The 23,270-nt window shown below is 42.6% G+C and overlaps 1 protein-coding gene across 1 annotated transcript in view; it reads right to left on the reverse strand.

Annotated features, from left to right (window-relative positions):
- KCNK1 (potassium two pore domain channel subfamily K member 1) overlaps positions 1-10,282 on the reverse strand; it is a 35,348-nt gene extending 25,066 nt beyond the window's left edge. Inside the window, exon 1 of the mRNA XM_037392796.1 lies at positions 9,673-10,282. Within this exon, the coding sequence (XP_037248693.1) occupies positions 9,673-10,027 (355 nt within the window). The 5' untranslated portion in view covers positions 10,028-10,282. The remainder of the gene's footprint in view (positions 1-9,672) is intronic.
- Positions 10,283-23,270: the final 12,988 nt, after the last annotated feature.

Consider the following 23,270-nt stretch of genomic DNA (forward strand, 5'->3'; position numbering starts at 1 on the left):
TGTCTCTGGACACTGGCACTAACGCTCCATGTTGCAATGTCTAAGCCTGCCAATCACATTTTACAAGCTCAACCAAGCAAAGTATGTGTTCAGTGTAGCAGGTAGGTTTAAGATAACAAAGTAAAAGGCCAAGTGTCATGCTAGAGACATTTCAGTACAAGCTTTAAAATAAAAACATGCTTAAGGTCCATTCCAACCAGTGCTGCCATCATTTGAGATCTTCTGAAGCATTTACTTTTGCCTATTAATGCTGAGAAATCTCACATTTTGAAATAATGTAGTCTTAGTATGTATTTAACCATTACACGCAACAAAAAGGAAGAAAAACTTTCTGAAATTATAGTCAGTTTTACCATCCTTGTTGAGCTGGCTGTCTCTTTTTTTTTTTTCCTTGATGCAGGAGACCTTCTCCCTGCAATTCTGTGTTCAGCTTAGCTTCAGGACACTCATGTGTTGCCTTTAGGCACTTAACTACAGAAAAGAGGATGCCAAAGCAGATGCGCACTCATGGCAGAATTCCCAGCAGGTTTTGTAGTTGCATAATTTTCTGTAGGGCAGACTATTTTTCTTTCACCCAACAGACCACATGTTTGTGTACTTCTATATGAAAAGCCTGGTACACAGCTTTTACCAGCATTACAGGGAACACATTGAAACAAATGTGTAACTTATTTACTATTTTAACGGCATATAGTCATATCAACTAAATGCAGTGTCTTTACTGTAAACACTGAATGAAGAATATTTAACCTCTAAATAAAATATTTTCAGTCAAGTTGGGAAAAGGATTCCTTTTACAGTCGCTTTGGCATAGTACTAGCAATATCATATAGTCAGTACAAAGAAACCAAGTCCCCAAAAAATCTAAGTGCTGTCTGCTTTTTCTTTTGTGAAAGGCAGAATTTTGAAGCTAAATTCACCTATCATTAGAATTAAGCTTCTGCTTATATATATATAAAATATGTAATAATGGTACAATGTATGTGTTAACCCTACCAATTCAGTATCGAATCCTGGTTGGTTCCCCCTTTCCCCTTCTCAAGCCAACTTGTATATCTACTCTTAGAAACCATTTGTGAAGTAGCTACTGTTAAAGAATTTAAGGTTATTTAGCAGATTCGATTTAAAAATTCTTTAAATAATTGAAAGACACAGAAGGTGGTACTCAGGTATCACATGTAGGATGAACTTCAGAGTTACATTTTAACCTTTTCAGTTTAGCTTCTGGAGTTATTTTTAAAGTCTTCAGAAAATACATTCACAGCGTGTGGGACACGAAATGCACGAGGAGCAAAAGAGATGAGAAAACCCCGTTCTTATGGTACCAGTTCTCTCAAAAGCTGCATTTGCAACGGTATTAAATTATGCTTGAAGACATTCTGTATAGAAGTTCTGGTTACTCCAGAAGTTTTTTCTTTGTAGTAGAGGACAGTAAAAAGATGCAGAAAGCCTCTACTCCCTGGTAGCATAACAGTCTGAACTCAAGGTTTTCAGGAGAAAGATGGAAAACTGCTGTTGAAGTTTCTACTGCTAAATAGTATGGAATTTTGTCAGAGGGCACAGCCTCACTTTCTCTCACACAAGCAGAGCTGTACTCAGAAGACTACTCAGCTGGCTTGTTCCGCTGGCAAAACCTGTTTCCCAGCCCCACCTCCTCCCTCAGCTGTCACCAAGCCTAAGTGATCTCCTTGCTACCACATCTGCATTCCCTCAGTTCCTCAAAGATGCTGTGATACCTTCTGAAGCTGCTTAAGCTACTGGCACAGACTCAGTGTAGAGTACAGATTATGGTAATACCTAGGAAGCATCAGTTAGTAAAAGTTTGGGGTCTGGTGACAGCTGGTGTATCACTTAGATTCATGTGTGCTTTTCCAACAAGGAAGTTTTCATACTCTGTTTTCAGAGATGAATGTGTACCTTTTTCTTTCCAGGGGAGAGAAAAATCCATATGTTCTTGCAAAACCCACTATGACACTTTTCTGAAGCACAGCATCTCGAAAAGCTTTGCTCCATTCATTCCTCTCAGTCCTGGTCTTAACCAGGACCACATCACTCTTTTGTCCTCATAAGAAACACAATCTCTTCAAGGTTTCAGCGAAGCTCTTAAGGGAAAAAGCAAATCAAGACATTTCTCCTACGGTCTTCTGGGTCACCAACAATAACTACTCTAGGACTTCAGCTGAATTTTATACAAATGTCATAACTTTTAAGCAGCTGAAGTCAGATACAGAAAGACAGTAAGAATTCAAGTAGCCAATTCCTGAGAAACTTTTTATTGCTATTCTTTAATCCTGAAGGCATCAAAACTCATAGGTAAATTGCTAAAATTTCACTTCTGCACGTACCAGGAAATATCCTGGTCTTCATATGGTTTAGCAGCTTGTGGCCTACTTCATAATTAACCTGGGGCAGTGGCTAAAGTAGACATTTCTCCATAGATTATGATGTTCTTCTATCAAAAACCCCCATGATTATTAAAATGATGATGCAGTGGGCCGAAGTGAAACAAATAAAGAACAAAACCCAGCCAACAAATAAAAACAGAAGAAACTACAGATTTGAGAAGACTTATTTTAAATTATTTTCACTTCTATGTGAATGCCTTACTCTGCAACAGTAAGGAACTGCAGGATTTTATTGTTAAATTTTAGAAGTCTTGCTCTGAAAGTGTACATAACTTTAGCTTAGAATTTGATTTGGAGATGTCTGTAGAAAGGTAAAAAAAAAAAATCCAGCTTTGCAAAAGGATTACAAATAGAAACTTTTTAATGGAAGGCAATTTTGGAGGAGATTACGCTCTTCCTTTCAATAAAGATGTAAATATCACAGAACAAAATAAAGCCAGAGTAATAATTAGAAATAATAATAGAGCAACAGGAGGCCATGTAATCTGTCTATGAAAACCGGCAAACAATTTTAAGATGGCTAAATTAGGTAAAACCAGAGAAATAGCAAAGGAAACATTTACAAAAAAATGAGTCAATTAATAAGCCTGGGGCAGAACACCAGTAACCCAGTCCTGACCCGTTACACTCTGTGTATCATACTAAGTTCAATGGACTTGTTTTATGGTTTGGTTTTTTTATTCTTATTATTTCTGCAGAGGAGGAATGACCCTAGACCTGACATGAAAGGACTACAGGGGCAGAAATTGCAGTCCTTCACCTGTGGAGAGTGCTGGGCTGGCTCCTCATCACGGAATTTAGCAAGGCAGGTGGAATAGCAGGACACAGAAGACAGGACAGAGCTTCTAAGAGAGAGATTATATCCATCTGCAGCCAGCACTTCTCCAAACAATAATACAGTCATGCAGCTCCATGGCTTCTCAGATTTCTGCCAGGAGATGGGTTTTACTACTCATTGGCCTGTAAAGCATAAACATTGGATTAGAGCTACTCTTGCCACCCTGTGTTTCAGCAAGTACAAGCAGGAGTTTGGCACAGCTGATTGCTGTACTCTCATGAGAAACCAGGAACTGTCACCCTGCCTGGAAGACAAGAGAGGACAGACCCGTATTTCCCCTCCACTACCGCCTACTTCAGTAGAGAAAACAAGAACTTTGTCCCTTTGTCCTGGACACACAAGAGATAATGTGACCGTCTGTTGGCTGTGACTGTCATCTCTGGTAACAGAAGAGTGGCTTGTGTCCTGAAGCCCAGAGTCTAATACACTTTGTAAGAAGTTTATCATTAATAATTTTGACAAATACAGGTATTTTAGAGATATTCACACAAGAGGGTTTTGGCCTGTGGGGTTTTTGGTGGGTTTGCTTAGGATTTGGTTTTGTGTTTTATTGGGGGGGGGGGGGGCTGGTGGTTTGTTTGCTTTTTTAACTTAAGACCCTTCTTTTCTTGCAAATTCTTTTAAATTTTATTATTTTTTAAAATTTTGTTGAATGTTCCCATGTTTTTGTGTTGTGAGACAGGGAAACCAGAAGCACCCAATCTACTTTCCCAGTATTAGTCTATAAATTTTGATCTCACATCCTCTTACAGCTTCCCTAGATGGTGTTCTTTTTGTCTCTTGTTCCTAAAGACAGCTAGAAAATCTTAGTTCAAGTCCTTGTCCTGAGAATGGCATTAATCAGAACTCAACTGAAACCTCCCACATCCCAGGAGACAGCATCTTAACCCTGGGACCAGACTAGAATATGACAGCAGCAAGTCTGGAGCTGCTCAATGATGTATAAAATACAAGAACTTTCCCTGAGAGGAAAGCAGACAGAATGACTCTTTCGCTTTGTGTTTATACCACTTAATCTGAGAGGCGAGACACCTGGTTACAGGAGAGTCTACTGATCTATCAGGAAGGGGACAACCTCAGGGAAAGTAACTATGACTACCAGAACACCCTGCAGCATTCAACCACTCTGCTGGGGTGAGGCTTCAAATCCCTCCAGGCAAAGGAAGGCAAAGAATGTGGTTTCTCACATCCTAAATCTGTGCCCAGACAGCTGGCCTATTGAAAGCAATCCCTCTCCTCTGGCGGCTCTCTCAACCTACCTCATCAGTTCCTTTGCTTCCCTTAGAAGCACTCCAGAGTGGTCTCTGTTGCAGAGCACCACACAGTCTCGCTTTGTCTCCTAGATCATCCCCAGCAAATTACCTTTTCCTGTAGATGTCGTTGCTAGGCAACAAACAACTCTTAAAAGAGAAACGAGTTCCTTCTCAAAGTTTGGCATCCCCACCCTGGTGAATAGCTGCAATTCATCACACGTATTTAAATGGGCCGAGTGCTCCAGTCAGAGCAGTAGGACAATGAAGCTTCAGTTTTCTGCTGGAGTCAGAGGTGACTACTAGTGAGACAGATCCGAGTGTAAAACCATCACAAAGTTTGTACATTTTCATACAAGAGGCAACAGGGAATCTTATGACAGGTCTCTAGGCATACATTTGGTATGAATTATAAAATGTATTTATTTGGTGTATACTAATGAGCTAATACAGGCATCCTCAGGGACACAGGCCACATGTCCTGATGCCAGCAAGATAAAATACGCATTTTTACATTGAATTCAAGTATGGGACAAAAAATTCTGCTTTCCCTAAAGCCTCTGTGAACTACCCTCTTTCTAATTAAGTTAAAGTCACATTCTTCCACAAGGTATGAAAGACCCAAGTAGCCTCTCCCACCCGAGGACTCTACTGTATGAGCATAGGAATCTTACGATGGAGCATTACAAAGACATCACTGTGTTTTCATGGCATTCCCTAATCTTCCAAGGATTTCTTAAGAACTGTAACGGACACTAAATATGCACTGGATGTGGCATCTGTTCCCCTGAGAGGGAAGAAAGCAAGGAAGGCCACTTTTTGACAGAAGAACATGGAGAAAATGGAGACTGAGGTTTCTCTCTCCCTGGTCTCTTCATACATACTGTACCTTCTTTTGCAGTATATCCACTGGCCCCAGCACAATCTCCCAGCCTGTCACCTTTCCTAAATATAGGTATAGTTCTGTTTCTCTTGCAAGTCATCAGTAGCAATGCTTATGAGAATCAGACCTAACAGAGAACATCAAATGTTATATGCATATATGCAAGCGGAAACGTGAGTTCAGTACATCATGGACCCTGGGTGGCATTCCTTGCAATGCAGTGTAAGACGGCCATCCTCAGTGCCAGCACTGAAACTGGCACAGGATAAATTCTGGAGAAGATGCTGATATGTACTAACAACCTTGCAGACAGCCATATTGCAGCCTTCAGGAGCGGTTGAATACCAACAGCCCTCTCCTACCTTCTGTCACTGTCTTGACTCCTGTGGCTCAGATGAGAGTCCAGCCCGATCTTAACCAAAATATGAAAAACGTGCATTGCCATCATGGAATATACATACAACTTCTCCTCACCCTTCCTCTGCAAATCCCTACGTGAGGACAAGGCTATCCTAGCTTCCTTGTAATGTGTATCTCACCAACCCTATCACAGCAGAGAAGGATCCAAAGCAGCTCTTTCTCAGCATCCCTCTGGTATTCAAATTTTAAATGAAATCTACAGTCATGTTTGTGACAGGTAAAATTACTCAAAGCTGGACCCCCAGAGTAAGATTTATGGTCCTTTTGCATAAAATACTGTGGGATATCCTTACACTGCAAAGATGCTTTCCAAAAACAGATGTAAAAATACAGGCCTTAAGTTCCTAAATTTCCTTTCCTTCCCCGTTTTCCATCAACAAACAGAAGCCACTTTACTCTCTGTATCTTGCAACAGTCAATACCAATTTCTTTCTTTACTCCATTCTGCCTACAATTCATGCAGTGCAGTATTCCCATATTGTACCAATATGGGATAAGATCTTAGAGCTTAACAGCATGCCAAGAACAGTGAAAACACACTACCCGGGAGGGTAAGCGCAAAGCATTACTTCACTTTTATTGTGAGAAATAAAACATGTATGCGTACAGATGGTCCTACAACAAAGCCGGCCAGAAACAACTGCTTCAGCAAGATCATTCATAATATCTAGCACTGAGACAAGTGATGACCATAGATGTGCATAAGGTCGTAATTACAGAGAGTTTCCAAGACAGATGCTATTTAAATGCACATGATCGTATATTCTTAGTGCTATGTTGTCAATGATTAATGACCAAATTACTTCCTCTTGCACACTGCTCATATGGCACTCTGCATGACTGCTTAAGTTGCACAGGGAGGAATAAAGTTGTTAGAAACCTGCTGCCAGTCACTGCTATAATCTGCTGGAGACTCACCCCCAGTCCATTTCACTGCCCTTTGTTTGCCCGTCCTTCAGGCAGCTTGTGACAGTCTGTATGTGCAGCAATATAAATTGCTTTCACATAACAATTTGCCTCGCTGTGTTTATTCTGCAAATTCCCTCCATTTAAGAATTTTTTCCAAATTCTTAACTGCCTTTATCATTTTCTTCAACTATTTTCTCTAGTGAGTAAGAAGTCAAAGAATGTAATAAAGATGGGAGGGAACAAGAAGTGGAGTTGGGGCTGCTAAAATTAAATGCTTTTCCTAGAATACCAAAAGGCTATGAAATAAGCCTTGTCCCACCTACAAGGGGTAGGTACGCATTTATTTACAAGATGAATGACAAATTCAGTCAGCTGAATATAAGGAATATCCCAGTGCTGCCTGCAATTTCACTTATGCACAGAAGCAACCATCAGTTGGTACCATCAGAACCAGGATTCTCTTTTCCTGCATTTGTCCTTACTGTACTCAGCAAAGCAAGGGCATTCCTGGTGCACAGTTTGTAATAATACATCATTTTTTGAATGTTTAAACATTTCCAGAAGAACAGCTGTTTGCGATGACCAGGCAGGTTCTGCTTCTTTCTTGTCTTTCATTTTAGTGACAATTTCAAAAGACTTGAAAGATTCCTTGCACAGTTGCAGAGTAAATTGCAGGGGGGGTGGGGGTGGTGGTGGTGTGTGCTGTGCAGGGATGCACCTCACCAGAAATCCGTATGCTCTGGGAAGAATTTGAGCAAGTGTTGGACATACTATATTTTTCTGGATTTATACTTGTCTACTTGCAAAAGTTCTTATTTATGTTAAATAGGAAAGAAGCAAAGCCACTCCATAAAACAAGAAACAGATGGATTTTGTTAAAAGGGGCCCAACCCAAAGGACTATTGGACGTAGAATGAATTATTGATGCCTGGACTATTACATAAATGATGACTAGATGAACTTCACAGAAACAACAATAACATGTACAGTGTACATTTAAGTACAGTGTTCTAAAAGGTTTTCAATTTGGACAACGGTACCTTGTGTTTTCAATATGTTCCTTGTTGGTCCTCTATGATCAAACCAGCTAAACATGCAGGGCCAGGCTGTGCCTTGCCCTTAAGCAGATGTGCAACGGGAAAGAGAGAACTCTGCCTCAACTGTACTACTGAATCCAAACATCCTGTAGCTGTGCCTTAACAGGCAGTATTGAAGTGTTACCAACTCAATCCCATGCCCACTGTCCTGGTTTTGGACATTTTTTGATTGATTCATCTCTGAAATAAACAATGCCAGATTTAAAAATAATAAATTTCAGGGACAGTGGATTAGATTTTTGTCTCATTAAAAAAAAAGCTACATATACTATACTGTGTAAGAACAAACAGAAAATCAGCACTTTTAAAAGTATCTTTTTTCTTTTTAAACATTATTATTTTACAGAAAAAATAATTTGAATACAAAAATAGCTCTTGGACAAAATAATTTATGTTTTGTAATAGTAGACAGTGTAGTTGATTAGGAATAGGAACAGGCATCATAAGGTCAATTTGACACCTTAAGTTTAAAGTCCTCTATAGTTTTACTAAAAAAAAAATATTAAATGGTTCAGTACTATCACAATTCCATGCTTTTCTCACCAATAGTATTACTATACATTATTAATGCTTAGAAATTTGTTCACTGAAAGCATTTACCTGTCACAAGCACGCCACTTTCTTCTTACAAACTTGAACTCTAGTTATTAAGATGGGGGAGAAGGTGTTAAGAGGACACCCATAACCTTTTTTTACTACTTAAAAAAAAAAACAAAACAAAACCAACCTCCTTATAACAAGCAGACAACCTGATCTGTATACTCAATGACAACTATTTTTAGGACAAGCATTGCCTGTTTGAAATCAGTCAGGAAGCACCAAAATAAGATCAAGTAAGTAAATTATTAAAAGTCATTATTGATATCAGCTGACTGTATTTCCCATAATGGAAGGAGTGCTCACCTGGGGGCAAAAGGGGTTGGGGGGGAGGCAAAAAAAAAAAAAAAAAGAAAAAAAAAAGCACTGCACCTTTTATAGCAGTATCAATGTAACCGCCAAGACTCAAAGCCCTCTGTTTGGCCTAATTTTAGGGTGATTCTTTTAAAGCTTTTCTTATTCGACAAGCCTTTGTTATTTATTTCGGTGAGCCACATTCAAATCCCCACAGCCCAGCACAAATGCCTGCACTCCTTTACGAGAGGGCTGCCCGCTACAAGCCTATGTGAAACGCGGCTGCTGTAAAAATAAGTGCTTATAAAAAACTACGGCCAAAGGAACGTTTCCTCAAGCTTTTCGAAATACCAATGGAAAACTGCTATTTGGAAGCGAGCTAAGCATAACCTTTCAGTCTCTGACATGCAAACATTAAACCGAAATGGGCGGTAAAACACGAAACCGAAATTTAACTTAATTCTGGCACCCAGGTTAGCAGCTCCCCCCCTCCTCCCCAAATCAGACTGGAAGAAACGCAAAGGAGACGGGGAGCTTAAGGAGAACACCCCTAAAAAGCATTTAAAACTTCAAAGAGACGGGCACCTCGCCGGTTTCTCAATAGCACCAACGTTTTTAAGGGAGGGGGGCTGGGGGCGGGATGTGTAGCTGGATCTCTGGCTCTTTAATGCTGAATCGGGTGGTTTTAAAATCTGGGCGATGCACCTCACATCAAGTATTCCTCTCACACGAGAGAGTTTGGGAAGTAACGATTCCTCCGGAGCCCAACCACCACCGCCCCCCTCACCCCCAGGGCCGCGGGGCTGCTGCGGGGCCGGCCCCGCAGCAGCCCCGCGGCCCTGGGGGTGAGGGGGGCGGCAGGCCCCGGCCCCCCGCCCGCAGGCCCGGCTTCCCCCAGGCCAGCCCCTCAGCGTCCCTGAGGGGGTCCAGGCCTCCCCGGAAGGCCTCCGGGGCCGGGTCGATCCTGTGTTCTCCTTACCCGTGGTGGAGAGAACGGTACTGGCGAAAAAGAGGGAAGAGGTGAAGTCCCAGTTCCAGTTCCCCGAGGCGTTGCTGAGCACCGAGACGCCGTAGTTGCTGGCCTCCAGCACCCGCATCAAGAACTGCTCCAGCTGCTGCTCCGAGAGGCAGGCGTGCTCCTCCAGGAAGCGCTGCTTCAGCTTGCCCAGCTCCTGGCGCAGCAGGTCCTCGTAGGGCAGCTCCACCGAGGAGAAAACCACAGCGCCGAACACCAGGTACAGCAGGTAACCCAGCACCAGCAAGGCGAAGCACCAAGCCGAGCGGTGCTGCTCCACCAGCCGCACGCAGGAACTACCCGCCAACGACTGCAGCATCTTCCCGAACCGGGGTCGGCAGCACCCCGGGCCGCGGAGGGGGGGAGCGAGGGCCGAGGAGCGGCGGGACAGGGAGGATGGGGAAGGGGGGGGAGGCGGCCGGTGGGGCCGGCGCTGCCCTCCCTGTGGCCGCTGACTTTGAAGGCGCGGAGCGGCGCTGATGTGGCACTCACGTGGCCGCGCGGCGCAGGTACCGCGGCTGAGGGACGGCCTGCTGCCGCCCGCCCGGCCCGGCCCGGCCCCGCCGCCTCCCGCCTCGGCCCCGCCGCCTCCCGCCTCGGCCCCGCCGCCTCCCGCCTCGGCCCCGCCGCCTCCCGCCTCGGCCCCGCCGCCTCCCGCCTCGGCCCCGCCGCCTCCCGCCTCGGCCCCGCCGCCGGTGCTGAACGGCGCCTTCCCTCTTTTTCTTTCTCTTTTCTCGTCACCGAGTAACGCGAGGGGCCCCAGCCGGCGGTCTGTGAAGCCGACAGCCCGCCCGGCGGGGTGGCCTGCGGGCCGGGCGCCTCGCCGAGGTTCCTCCCCCTTTTCACACAAAAGTGTCTGGAGATTTCCTTGCCTCGCTGCTCCCCCCTCTCCCATACAGTGAGGACCCCCCCAGAACTGCACTTCCTTCCACGGGTTTTGGGGTCGGGGTGTTTGTTTTGTTTTGTTTTGTTTGTTTGTTTTTCCACATTCACCGGGCCAGGCGGCAGCAGGTCATGGCAGGTCTGTGGCGGTGTGAAGCAGGAGGCCCAGTTTTCGTTTCGGGGATGTGAGGAGGGACCCTGACAGCAAGCATCAGTGTCCTCCCTCAGGCCCACTAGGACACAGCTTCAAAATGGGGCCTGTCTGGGGGCGCATTTGAACCAGGCGATCTCCAGAAACCCCATCCGAGCTGCCCTCCCTCAGGCCCACTAGGACACAGCTTCAAAATGGGGCCTGTCTGGGGGCGCATTTGAACCAGGCGACCTCCAGAAACCCCATCCAAGCTAAACAGAGTTTTTGCTACTGTGCTGAGCTCCTGGAGAGACTTACTTTTTAATGCCAAGACGTACCCGCCTAGTGCTCTGAGCAGCGTCCACGATGAATATAAATGCACTGTCCAGGCAGCCCTCTGTCTGGTCCAAACCAGCAATCTCAGGTTTAACTTCAAATGCGTCTTTCTTCATCCATCTCTAACTCTGGCCAGCAGTCCTACAGTTAACCTGCAAAGGAGTTTCACACCACATGAAGAGGAGCAGTGAAAATTGTAGCTTCCCAAAGTGTCCCTTAAGGTGACTAAAAGCAGATTCCTGTAAAGGTGAGAGAGGCAATTTGCTGGTTGCATCCTGCAGGACTCTGCCACTTCCATGTCTCAGCCGATGGCAACTTGTACAGTCACAGAGAGGGGAAGTAGTAGCCTGTAAGTTAGAAACTTACTGGGGCAGGGACAGTGAGTTCAGACAGAGGAAATCAAATCCAGCAACCTATCTTAAGACGTGAGGTATACCCCTTTAAGCTGTAAGGACTAAAATGGGAAAAGAATAGAAAAATGAAAGGCGCAAAACAATTTTTCATGCTAGAAACTTAAAACACTGTGTCAATGTTTCCTTTTATATGATAGCTACACTAGGCTGTGGGATGAATCCGTCCCGGCGGAACAGCTCACCCAGTTCCTGGCCCATTTCCACACTGCCAGCTACAGCCGAGTTGTTCCAGAGGCTTAAACCCTCCCTCTTGTTTCATGATCAAAATGTAAATGTGTTCATGTGTGCAAAAAGCAGCTGCTTGAATGCTTGGGGGATGTGGTAGGTGCATGTGAGACAGGCTGCACACATAGACTCTCGATGCCGTCCCAGGAGTGCACACATGTTCTGGCCTACAAATGTGCGTCTGTCATGTGTGTGCATGTGCAGCTTTTGCATGCACATTCAGTCATACAACCAGGGAGTGGTCACTGTGGGCACTTGGGTTTTGGTAGGAAGATAAACTTTCCCCCATGGCTGAACTCCTGAAGTGTTGCAAGGTACATGGTTCCAAAGTATTCGTATGTATAAATTGTAGCACCTAACAGAGGTACGGAACAATTAAATGAGGGGAGGGGCTTGAAATAAGCAACGGAAGAAAATCTATGCTGTATATCCAGAAGTTAATTGACAGAAGGACAGACAAAGGCAGAGATGTCATGTCCCTACACCACCACTTCAGCACCTTTCGCCAGTATCAATGTTTCTTTAAAATGTATTTTTTTGCTGTAAAACAGTGATGTGTAGGAAAAAGGCGATCTAAATCATTAGCAATGACAATTAATAATGGATACTGTTTGCAAGAATGTAATGCAGACAGGCTTTTGAAGGGAGTATTCCAAACAAATATTTCATTGCATTGCACTAAGCGTGCATTTAGGCATGATTACAGAACAAGAGGTCAAGTAACCTCATTGACCAATTTGGTATGCTTGGCTAACTCCATCCAGTTACTTAATCACTTTTTCCCTCAAATTCCAAATGACGGAGTACCTCCATGTATAATAGAAAAGCCATTTAAAACAGTTTATGTGACATACTGGGCTCCATTTTGATCAAATGTCCTCAGTTTGCCAGATACAGTAGGTTTCATAATACGTAATTTATGGCAACATCTGGTAGGTACAGTTCCATTCGTGATAGGAAATGTCTTTGCTATAAAACAGTATTTTCCCAGCTTTCAAGCCAAATATTTATTTAATGGTTAGAAATGTTTGCCTAAGAACACACCTCTCTTCAGTGGTGATAGGAAACTGTGGCTGGGTAGCTGAACAGTTTTATTTACTGGCCTCCTTCAGTTTTCCATTTTTATGAATCATTCGTTCTCCATTTTTAGCAGTCTCTCACACTTGGAGGCTTGCTGAAATAGAAAGAAAAGGAGGACTGTCTGCTGAACAGAACCTGCACTGCTTTTGTAACTCAATTTCACACACACACACACACACAGGTTTTTGGAAGCATGGGCCGGGGGGAACTATGGCAGAGCAGCACCAGTGTGTCACTGAAGATTTCACGTTCTTGCTTCCAATGCAAATGTCTGGACAGTCTTGAGTTTTAGCCACCACTGTTTATGTTCATGTTTTAACTCAATGAATTTAACATACTTGATAATTTAGTTACAGATTCCATTGGGATAGATGTACAGAAAGGTGTCATAATGTTCAGTTTTCTGACTTCAGATAGTTGTATTTACCATGATAATATTATACGTGAATGCAATTATGTTATTCCACTTTCATTCCAGAGTATGCTATGTCCATTTTCACATTGTTTTGCTCATCAAGGATCAAGCTAGTCAAGGATTCGGTGTACTGAATCCAGTATTATGTACTGTGTAACAGAAAGTCACAACATGCTTCAGCGAGGAGTGACTGAAATTCTGGAGCAGGCTGTTACAGAACAGTCTTTTTCCAGCAGAAGTTTCATTCTGCTGTGATCATCCCTCTTAATAAAACATGAATCTGGTTAATAAAGCATACTACATCATCACATCGTTCATCCACTAGCTACGCTGAGTGATGACTGACTTCCCTACTGCTGGAGAAGCCCAGCTGCTAGTAAAGTGAAGAAACCCACTATTGGTAGATACTGGTGCTCTATTGCACCAAACTCCCCCCTGAGCTACAGAAAATGCAAGTACAAGCTGCCTGTGTGCAAGGGTCAAAGAGAAGACAGATACTAATTCACCCGTAGAACTGAGACAGAAACCATGTTTGTGTCCTGGGGTGCTAGAAAACCATAGAGAAAGTCAGCAGTCTCTAACGCTGCTGTCTGGGGGGACAGGACGGCTCCCCTATCACATCACAGGGCTGGCAGCTTCTCTCGTGTAGTCTAGAGGCTGAGAAAATCCTCTCTCGTATATAAGAAATGGAAAGCCCTCTCAGAGCTGTGTGAATCGTTGATATTTTCTGTTAGGAGAGGTGAAATTGAAAGAAAGAGGTTTTGTGTGAATGGCAGCCCATTTTTCTCTGAGCTTTCTGGTTAACTAAAATCTTTTATTACTGACACATTTCCAACGACATGCAAAATGCTCCAACACTGGAAGACAAGGAGGTGGTAGCAGCCTGGAGATGACAGCCTGGTGGCAGACAGTGACCAGAGAGGGGGACCACTGTACTCTATCTTTTGTCCAGTGAATGTAAATTACATTAGACAAAAATAGTAGCTTCAGTGAAATGCAAGAATAGCTCACAGCAGTGCTCCAGTGCCCAGAGACTGCCCTGTGCTGAACGGCATATGGCAAAGAGGAGATTTTACGCTGGGGCTCTGCTGCTCTAATCATGAGCATAATCTAGACCTTGAGCGGGGAATGAGTCTGGGGAAAGGGGAACACCCACGTGTGGCACTGTTACTAATGTCAAAACTAAAGTATTTTCATCACCAAAAAGAAATAACTGAAAATGACTCAACTACACCAAAAGTTTCAAGCTGACTGGAAGGGTTGGGTTTTTGGGTTTTTTTTTTCCAGAAGAGTAGTCGCATGGCAAAATCACAAACATTTGTCCTAGATCCTCTCAAAAAAAGTATAAATAGTTACACAGAAGAACCTTAAGTCCTGAGAAGCAGGGTAAATAAAACCAGTTACTAGGCAATACTTGTCCTGACAAACCTGTTCTGCCCTGGCATACCTATAGCATGAGTTCACAGTACCATGAACAGAGGAGGTGGTGGGAGTGGGATGAACCAGGACTGTGTGGGAGCCAGTAAACAGTTACATGCGGAGAACATGAAATAGTCTCAAAGCTGTGTCACCCTGACAGCTGAATAGCATAGGGAACTGGTTTGTCCTTCAGGATTTTTCTTCAGATTTGGCATGAGTATAAATTCAGTGGTTATAGCAAGTCCAAAGTCTGATTGGTCTGTCCTAAATTATGTGTACATGAAGTAAGATAGTCATAAAAGTGAGGTTCTCTGAATTCACTTGCATTAAGGGTTCTGCCACATTTAACCATTCCCATGAATTTTATTTATTTATTTTAATGAAACTGAGAAGTAGAATCCTTCATAATTTGCTGTATCTGTTAAATGAAGGCTGGAACATAATACATTTCCTGTTTTAGAAGAAAATGTATCCGAACGATTGTTTCTGAACACTCAATTTGTGGGCTTTTGCGGAAGTTGATATGAAGTTGTCTAGTGGCTCTGACTGAATGTCATGCCCTCGTGGGCAGGCAGGATGTGGAGTTAAAAGAATCACATCCTCACAGCACCAACAGAAACACAGGTAAGCTGAGAAGCAGTCAGATGGGTTGCCGTGTGTTCTGTTTCCGATGGGTAAGGTGTTCTATTTTGGCTAAAGGAAATAATCTAGATTTGGGTCAAATAATGTGAATCTTACAAAAATTGTAACAACACAGCCTGAATTTATGGAAAAAAAGTAACCTTTCAAGAGGGGATTCATTCCCATCTTAATGTGGCAGGAAGACGGACTCACGGTAGGAGAGTACAGACATATTTAGGTCTCTAAAATTTATCACCAAGCAAGCTGGTGACAGTAGAAATATTGCCGTGGAAGAACAAGAGTCAGTCAAGTCTCTGTCCATGCCATTTCCAGTAGCCTGCCTGGCTGCCTTCTACTTGAGAGTGAGAGGAGAAAAGCTGAGATTTAGTGGCTTCCTCAAAAAAAATCATTTCATGTCGTTAACTTAATGGTGCAACACCATCCACAAAGGTTAAGACCACTGATCTGTGGTAGCAAAAGAATGAATGTGCCTGGTTTGGGGGCTATATTTAGGGGAAGGTTTACGTCACGGAGTAGCAGTATTTGGAATCAAGAAATTTATATGCATGGTCAGGCACAATTTCTTTCTCAAGTGAGTCATGCCTTGTTCAGCGTAAATGTAATTTTCCTTAGAGTTGCAATATATTCGTATTTAACCAACGATCTCCATGTCTGAGTGGAATAACTGATAGATAACTGGTTTAATAAGATAAGCATTTTATGTCATGGAAAAAGTAATTTCATGTATACTTGCTGTTAGGTTTACCTAATGGCATTATCCAAAAAGGAGCTTGGTCATTCCAAGAGGGTATAGGTCCATTTGGGATAAGGGCTGCATAAACATACATAAATACATGCATTCATATATATATACCTACATGTTTTATATAATTGTATATAGTGTGTGTGTTCCTCAAACTTTTCACTGTTATATTCTTAAGTTGTGCCATATCTTGGTAGAAAGGTAATTACCCGTGATTTGTAGGATTGTGTTAACACTGAAGGAATGTAATAGCTCAGAGAATTCAGGATGTCAACATGACCTTATTACAGCATTACATTAAATAAAATTCAGTGTTTTAAATAAAGTGACCTTGCCCTCATAAGTCCTGTGGCAGTCAGCCAGCAGAATCAGTCTTTTTAACCTCTTGTTCAAGATGCTGAAAAGAGGAAAACCAGTTAAGATACTTAATACTTTGTACTGAAAATAAGAGTTCACAAAATACTTTCTAGCTCTTCCCTCTACTCTGTAGAATTTTTAGTATTTCATCCCCCTTCTTGGCAGCCTGGCCTTAAACATGGTTATAGAGGGAAATAAAAGAATGCAGTAGCTGATGTGGACTCAAATAGCTGTGGGTGTCCAAGCTTCCCTCCTGATCTTACCACTTCTCGAACCGATCTTGGGTTTGTCTCACAGGCATTGCGCTGGTTCTTGGGCACCCAGGAAACGATGGTGCCAGTGAAGCCTACCAGCTTTCTCTGGGTCACTTCCAAAACACACAACCCCAGAAAGGGATACACACTAAATGGCCTGTCTGTAATTACTTTTTTTGGTACTTAGGCCATATTTCCATTATTTCTGGTTTTGGTTAATTGAGGCCCAGTCCCAGTTTCTCAGTTTAGTGCTGCCATTGGGGAGTGTGGCTGTTTTAATTCAGTCTGCATTGCATTAGAATCTGTGTACTCCTATAATCAATTTTATGCAACAGGCTGAGTTGCACTTGCATTACACAGTGGGATACGTAGAAGTAAACCCGGACCCAGCAGTGGTGACGTTTTCGCTGACAGCTAACACACCCTCTCGCCCATTCGTGGAAAGGTCACATTAACCTGTCAAAATAGCTTTCAGCTTCAGCTCTGTTTGACTCTGTCTCCCTGGGCCCCGGTGTGTGCATGCAGCACAGCGCTGCTCTCCGAGGCCTCCCTGACCTGGGTAATTAGTGCAGGCTGAACAGCGTGCGCACTTGGACTTCATGCACTCAAGTCGGTGCGTTGACACCTGGTCCTGACACCGACTGCTTTGTGACTCTGCCTTGGGCAGTTGGGCTCAGGTGGCTAGAGATGTTTTTGAAGGTGTTGTCATTTGGACGCCTGCAGCCGTCCTGGCCCATAGGATACCTTGTGGTAACTACATATCACCTCCAGGCCAACTTACATTGCTGAAGTAGGGAAGTCCAGTGCTGGATGTGGCTGCCTGTGTGTAGATCATACAAAGACCACAAGGCAGGTGCTGAGGATGACTTTCAGATGCTGCCTAGATGCAGCCCAAGAAGTAAGGTACTCTGGAAGAAGTAGGGTTGCAGCTCTAGAGAAGGATCTCTCTTTCCCCCTACAGTCATAGCTAATAGCTAGGATGAACAGTGACTTGGCTTTTCAGGACCCTAGACTCCTAGAGAATTTAAATTCTAAAGAGAGATCCATCTTACAGATCATTGCCAATCTCTAATATTTCAGACACTCTAACCCAGATCCTCAGCCATACCTGAAAACAACCTGTGTGCCTGACCTCGGATGTTTCCTGTGCTGGATGGATCCTACAGTTTGAAGGAGCTTAATGTTTATCTGTAGGCTGGCACAAGCTCCAATACTTTCCTACAACTGCCCTAGCGGGATGGAGAACCCAGGCAACCCTCTTCTTTGGGCACACGCTGTACAGCCAGCACAGGGTGGGGGTGAGCGTTGAAGCAGGCACCCTTCCTTCGTCATTCCTGCAGAGCAAATCCATCACTTTCTGTGGACATCCCCGACAGCTCCGAGGCCCAATACCTCTTCACTGGGAGGTGAAGCACAAACAATAGCACAAACCAACCAGCTGTATGAGAAACCCCCAGCTGTAGCATTTATTCCTTATCGTCGAAGGCCCACGTTACCGCAGAGAAGCAAGTGGGAGATCCTATTCACAGTCGAGGAAACGCAAGCAAAACCAACTGATTTGCGATACTCCCGCCTAGCCACGCTATTTGTACGGGTTCATTTTCCAGGCAACCCTTCTGCCTCAGCAGAGTTAAATTTTAATAAGTGCAATTCAGCCTCGCTGAACCAATGTCTGGAACAGCCCATGGGTACTATTGCCACATGCACCTGCTATAATGAATACCAAAGCCTACTTCAAGTGACCTGAATCTTTTGAAAATTTAGTCCTTTATTTTTATCCACTTAGAGGGAACACAAGCTGCAGTGTCCTACTTTTTCTCAACTGTGTCATCTGACTCATCAATCAAAATTGAATTTGAATCCTATTATCACCCACTGACTTTCAATCAACCTAACAAACCTATCAGAAGTACAAAAGGACAATTCTGTCACTCAGCCCAAGATACCTTTGCAAATCTTGAGTCATGTGAGATATTATAAGGTATAAGAAAATTACAGTTTCAATAATTCTACACTTTCCCCTGAAAATATACACTTAGATAGAAAGAACATCACAGGACAAGGTTAAAAGTTCTGTGAAGTAAGACAACTTTAATATGATATTTTATGCTATTGGGTTGATTAATTTTTAATATAGTACAATAGTATGATTTTTTTATCCACTTGTGTCAGAGCGCACTGTACACTCTTGTAACACTTACCAGATGTTCATGAGGGAATGTGTGCTGAGAAAGAAATAGAAAAACTGTCTGGCCTACAGTCTGTTAAAGAAATGGCTTAAAATGTAGGTCTATCCAGAAGAACCTCAGTTAAAAACATGACAGGTTTTTTCCCCTGTACTAAAGTAATGCATGAAGCAATTAAAAAACAACAACACCTCTCACCACCAAAATCTGCTTTTCTTACTGTTATGGTAAAACAAATATCAGTCACCCGATCCTATACTGTCTGGCTCATGAGACATACATGGGAAACAATTACAACATAAGCTAGTAGAAAATAATTTCTTCCTTCTTCTTGAAACCTTTTTCCCAGAATCCAGCCTGCCATCCTTCAAACAAGTCTTTAACCTTGCCAGGAATAAAGAATAAAGATTGAAAACCCCACATTCCAGGGAAAAAACATTTCTCACAGTGTGACCATTTCTCCCCTGATCTCTCACACCTAATTTTAAGACAGATTCTTTGAGAAGATGAGGTTGCAAACATTTGCAACCCTCTTGAACATTGCCAAGTATGGATTTTGATTTTATGATGCGTTATTATTTCCTCTACCTCCCCCACTTCTTTGTTTAAACTAATAATACTTGTACCTGTTCTTGCTCCTAGCAAAAGTCCTCTTCTACACACCCCATAAAGTGAATTTAGGACTATGTTTTCATAAACAGGGAAATGAAATCAAATAAAATTTACACTATATATATATTTCAAGCTGTCCTTTCATTAATGAAGCCTTAAGCATAACCTCAGTACAAATAACTAATGCTAAAATGTTAAACCAGGCTGCAGAACTGACCATTAGCATAGATTTTTCAATGAAACTGAATTGATGCAGAATTAATTTTGGGAAAGTACATATACAACTTAGTGTTTGGAGCAATCTTCCTGAGAGATGCTTTAGATCTATGCTTTAGATGGACCTCTATTTTCTCCTCAAGTCAACATCAGATCCCTCATCAACATAAAACAATCAAAATATTAATAATATTAAAAGTTATAATTAATAGTAGTCAGATATATTGCCACAATTTGTGTTTACTAAGTAAAGGGTGATATTTTTCTAGGCGGTGCAGAGAAGGAAAGAGGAGGGAGAACTCCCCAGTATTATTGGGTATTAGAATAACTTGTAATATTACTAGTCAATAGGGACAAATAAATTGTTTGCACATTGTATTGATGTCTTCTATTTCACTACCATGCCTAGTTTGACTATGAAATACAAAGGCTTTCATATGCTGCGCAGCTGCTACACCACATGAAATTAAAAGAGTACAATTTACCTGCAGCACTGCAAACCAGCATCAGTGAGCAAAAGTGAACCTGCTGATGAAATTCAGTACATTCAAAATCCATTACTGAATTGAAAGGGAAAGTATTGTGTATAGAAGTAGCTCATGGGCTGTATACTCTTCTTCAGTTAATTTGAGGTTTGATTTCAATAATGAAACAAGGCACAGTATGTTTCAACTAGCCAAAATAGGGAAGAATCAGACTGCAATAAGAGAAAGTTTCAGCAAGATTTTTAGAATGACGCATGATGACATATGTTAAACATTAAGCTTCACCAATATTAAGCATTTAGGTTAGTGCTGAGTCCTCAGTCCTCAAAGGATTCTCAGTCCACTCGCACAAAGGAAAGAAGCACGAGAAGACAGGAAATACATACATCCAGCAGCTAGAGGCTGAATGCTCTCCCGTCAGGGTACCGGTAAAGACAAGTCTCCCCTAGCCAAAACCAGAGAAAGGATCTTGTGGAGTTGCCTTCAACTGTTCAAGGCGCCTAGAAGAGCAGTGCTACTTGTCACCTGATAATAATGATGAGAATCGCAGAATAGGTGAGACTGGAAGGGATTGTGATGATGAAAATGATGGTGGTTGTTCCCACCACACAAAACCATAGCAATTAGGTCCAGGGTTGCAAAGAACTTTATGCTCAGTATGTTATTGCGTAATTATATCCTCATCCTATTATCAAACCTATTCAGCCACCAAATTTGTCTAAGTTGTTATATGATATCATGCCATATTTACTGAGCAGCTTAATGATTTTGAGCACTGAAGAAAGAAAGTTTCAGCACTTTTAATCTGCCAACATCCTTTGAGTGAGAAAGTTCTGTTTTCCTCATTTTATACCTGCAAAATGGAGTCATAGAAATGGAAGATCGCTTTTTGAACCCTGGTCACCATGAGATGTGCACAGGCATTTAATAACATAGTCAAGAGTGCCAGCAAACCCCTACTGAAATCATTAGGAAGTTGACACATACAGTTCCTAGCAGTACTTTTTTGCAATCTCATTAAGGACTTGTCTGCCTCCGAAACCTCTAATCCCCAGTAACAGAAATCACTGCTTGGAGGAGAGAATGATGATGGAATCAGGTGTTTGCTGCCAGCAAATAAGTCTGTGTACAAAGCACAGGCAAAGTGTATTTTTCTACAGCATGTGGATGGGCTGTCCAATTCCCAAGTTGGCCTCTGCCAGCAAGTCTTGTCTGGTGGGGTCTTACCTTGCCCCTTTTCTGGGCCATTCTCTGTCTGTCAGTACTACTTGCAGACTTTTCTGGATGTTTGTATGCATGCAGGCGTGTCCAAACCCCATCCATGTCCCAGCTGCTCTATTGCCAGTCACCGTTGGCCCTTTCTACATGACACCCTGCCCTGCTAATGCTGCAGTGTCTCCCACCATCATCCCCCGCTAAGAAACAGCAGTTGTTTTCAGTTTAAATATCAACGAATGAAAACTCCTTTTGGCGTGCAGTTCTTACCCTCCCACATAACACTTCTGGCAGAGCTGGCCTTAGTGGCTTACCGTGGTGTCCTGGCTGTGGTGGAAGCGTGCAATATCCGCTGGGGACACCCAGGCTGCTGGCACGCTGCCTCCTCCCGTACGGCTATATGTGGCCTGTGTATCACTTTCCACAAGCAAGGGGACGACAGACCCAAAGGAGAATGACACAAAAGGACCTGTAACAGCTTAGGAAAGCCAAGTGGCTTGTGGTTAGTTCCCTAAACACCAATTTAGAAACTTGAAGGTAGGCACTCCAGAGCTTTTAGCCACAGGCTTCTGTCTGCTTAGACATTCCCATTCATATTCTGTGATAGATAGACAGACATTATTTAGGGAGAACAAAATGTCCTATTACCACAGGATTCTATAAATCCTGCCTGTCTTCTGGGAAGTTCAGATTGAAAGAAAAGCTGGATGTAACTATCCTAAAGCATTAAATATTTATGAAAAATATTTATCACAGCATTTTACGTGCAGTTGTGCAATATACTTTTGTGACTTTGCTCCCAAGGCACTTCTTTTATATGTTTAAGTTGTTGACAAATGGCATGATGCTTTGCAGCAGGAAAAGATCTCCCCTCCAGCCCCCCAAATGAACTCCCTAAGACGTATTTCTTCTGCTTCATGTTAAAGCAGAAAACCAAATTTTCACCTCATCATTTTGTATTGAAGTGGTTTTGGTTATGAAAGTAGAATAATCAAGAAAACTATTTTAAATAGCCTCACTAAACTACAGAGGAAATTAGATTGTCTGCTGAGTTTGAAAATCTGTCTGTAATTAGACTTAAATATCACTCTTTTCAGTGCATTTTAGCATTTCTGCAGACTGTAGTCCTTATGAAGTATATAGTTTCAGAGTATAGCCTTCCTTTTATGAAAATTATGACCCTGTGGCATGCTTTCAGGAGAGTATGTCTTTATACTAGCTATAAAAGATAATCTAATAGTTGATGCAGTTGTTGACTAGTTTCCTCTCATTCCTGTAGCATAATGTGTTATCATTTTCTTTTCTCTATGTATTGTTGAGTGCTGTATGTTAGGGAGGAAAATATTTCACCTGTAGCTAAGGATAGTACATAATTTTACTATAAATGTCTCTATTTCATATTTTACAAGTGATGTTTGCATATATGAAGTGCTATTTACTCAATACAAACAATAGTGGAATTTCAGCAGGTTTAATATTTTCTTTCATTCTGTGGTCTTACTGCATAAATAAATGAAAAAAGGTTATTAGTATGAGAGAGATTTATATGGCTGTGCTTTTGTAGAAAAGATGCTAGCAGACCAGGTGTTGTTGGGTTTTTTCATTGTCTGTAATACCACAATAATGCCATCACTTACAAAGTTAGGGTTTTACTTGTCCACTTGTGATGGCTTTTTCCAAATTAAGGCTTGTTTTTTGGAAAAGAAACTGAAGAGTAAAAGCTGACTTATAAAGAAACGGTTGACATGATATTGGGATTTCATCTAGTTATCAAGACATTGCTGTGCTTTAATGCCTTCTGGGTACACCTACAGTGCATAGTCTGTGAACAGGGTGGATAGCTGGGGAGGGACCGGGGGGAACTGTTGTACCCCCGACCACCTCGGCTCTCTGCCATATGTCCTGGTGATGTGCACTCCTGTAGCAGCAGCTGCAGTGCTGGGAAGCCTCCGT

This window comes from Falco rusticolus, chromosome 6 (genome assembly GCF_015220075.1).
Source record: "Falco rusticolus isolate bFalRus1 chromosome 6, bFalRus1.pri, whole genome shotgun sequence".
Classification (NCBI taxonomy): domain Eukaryota; kingdom Metazoa; phylum Chordata; class Aves; order Falconiformes; family Falconidae; genus Falco; species Falco rusticolus.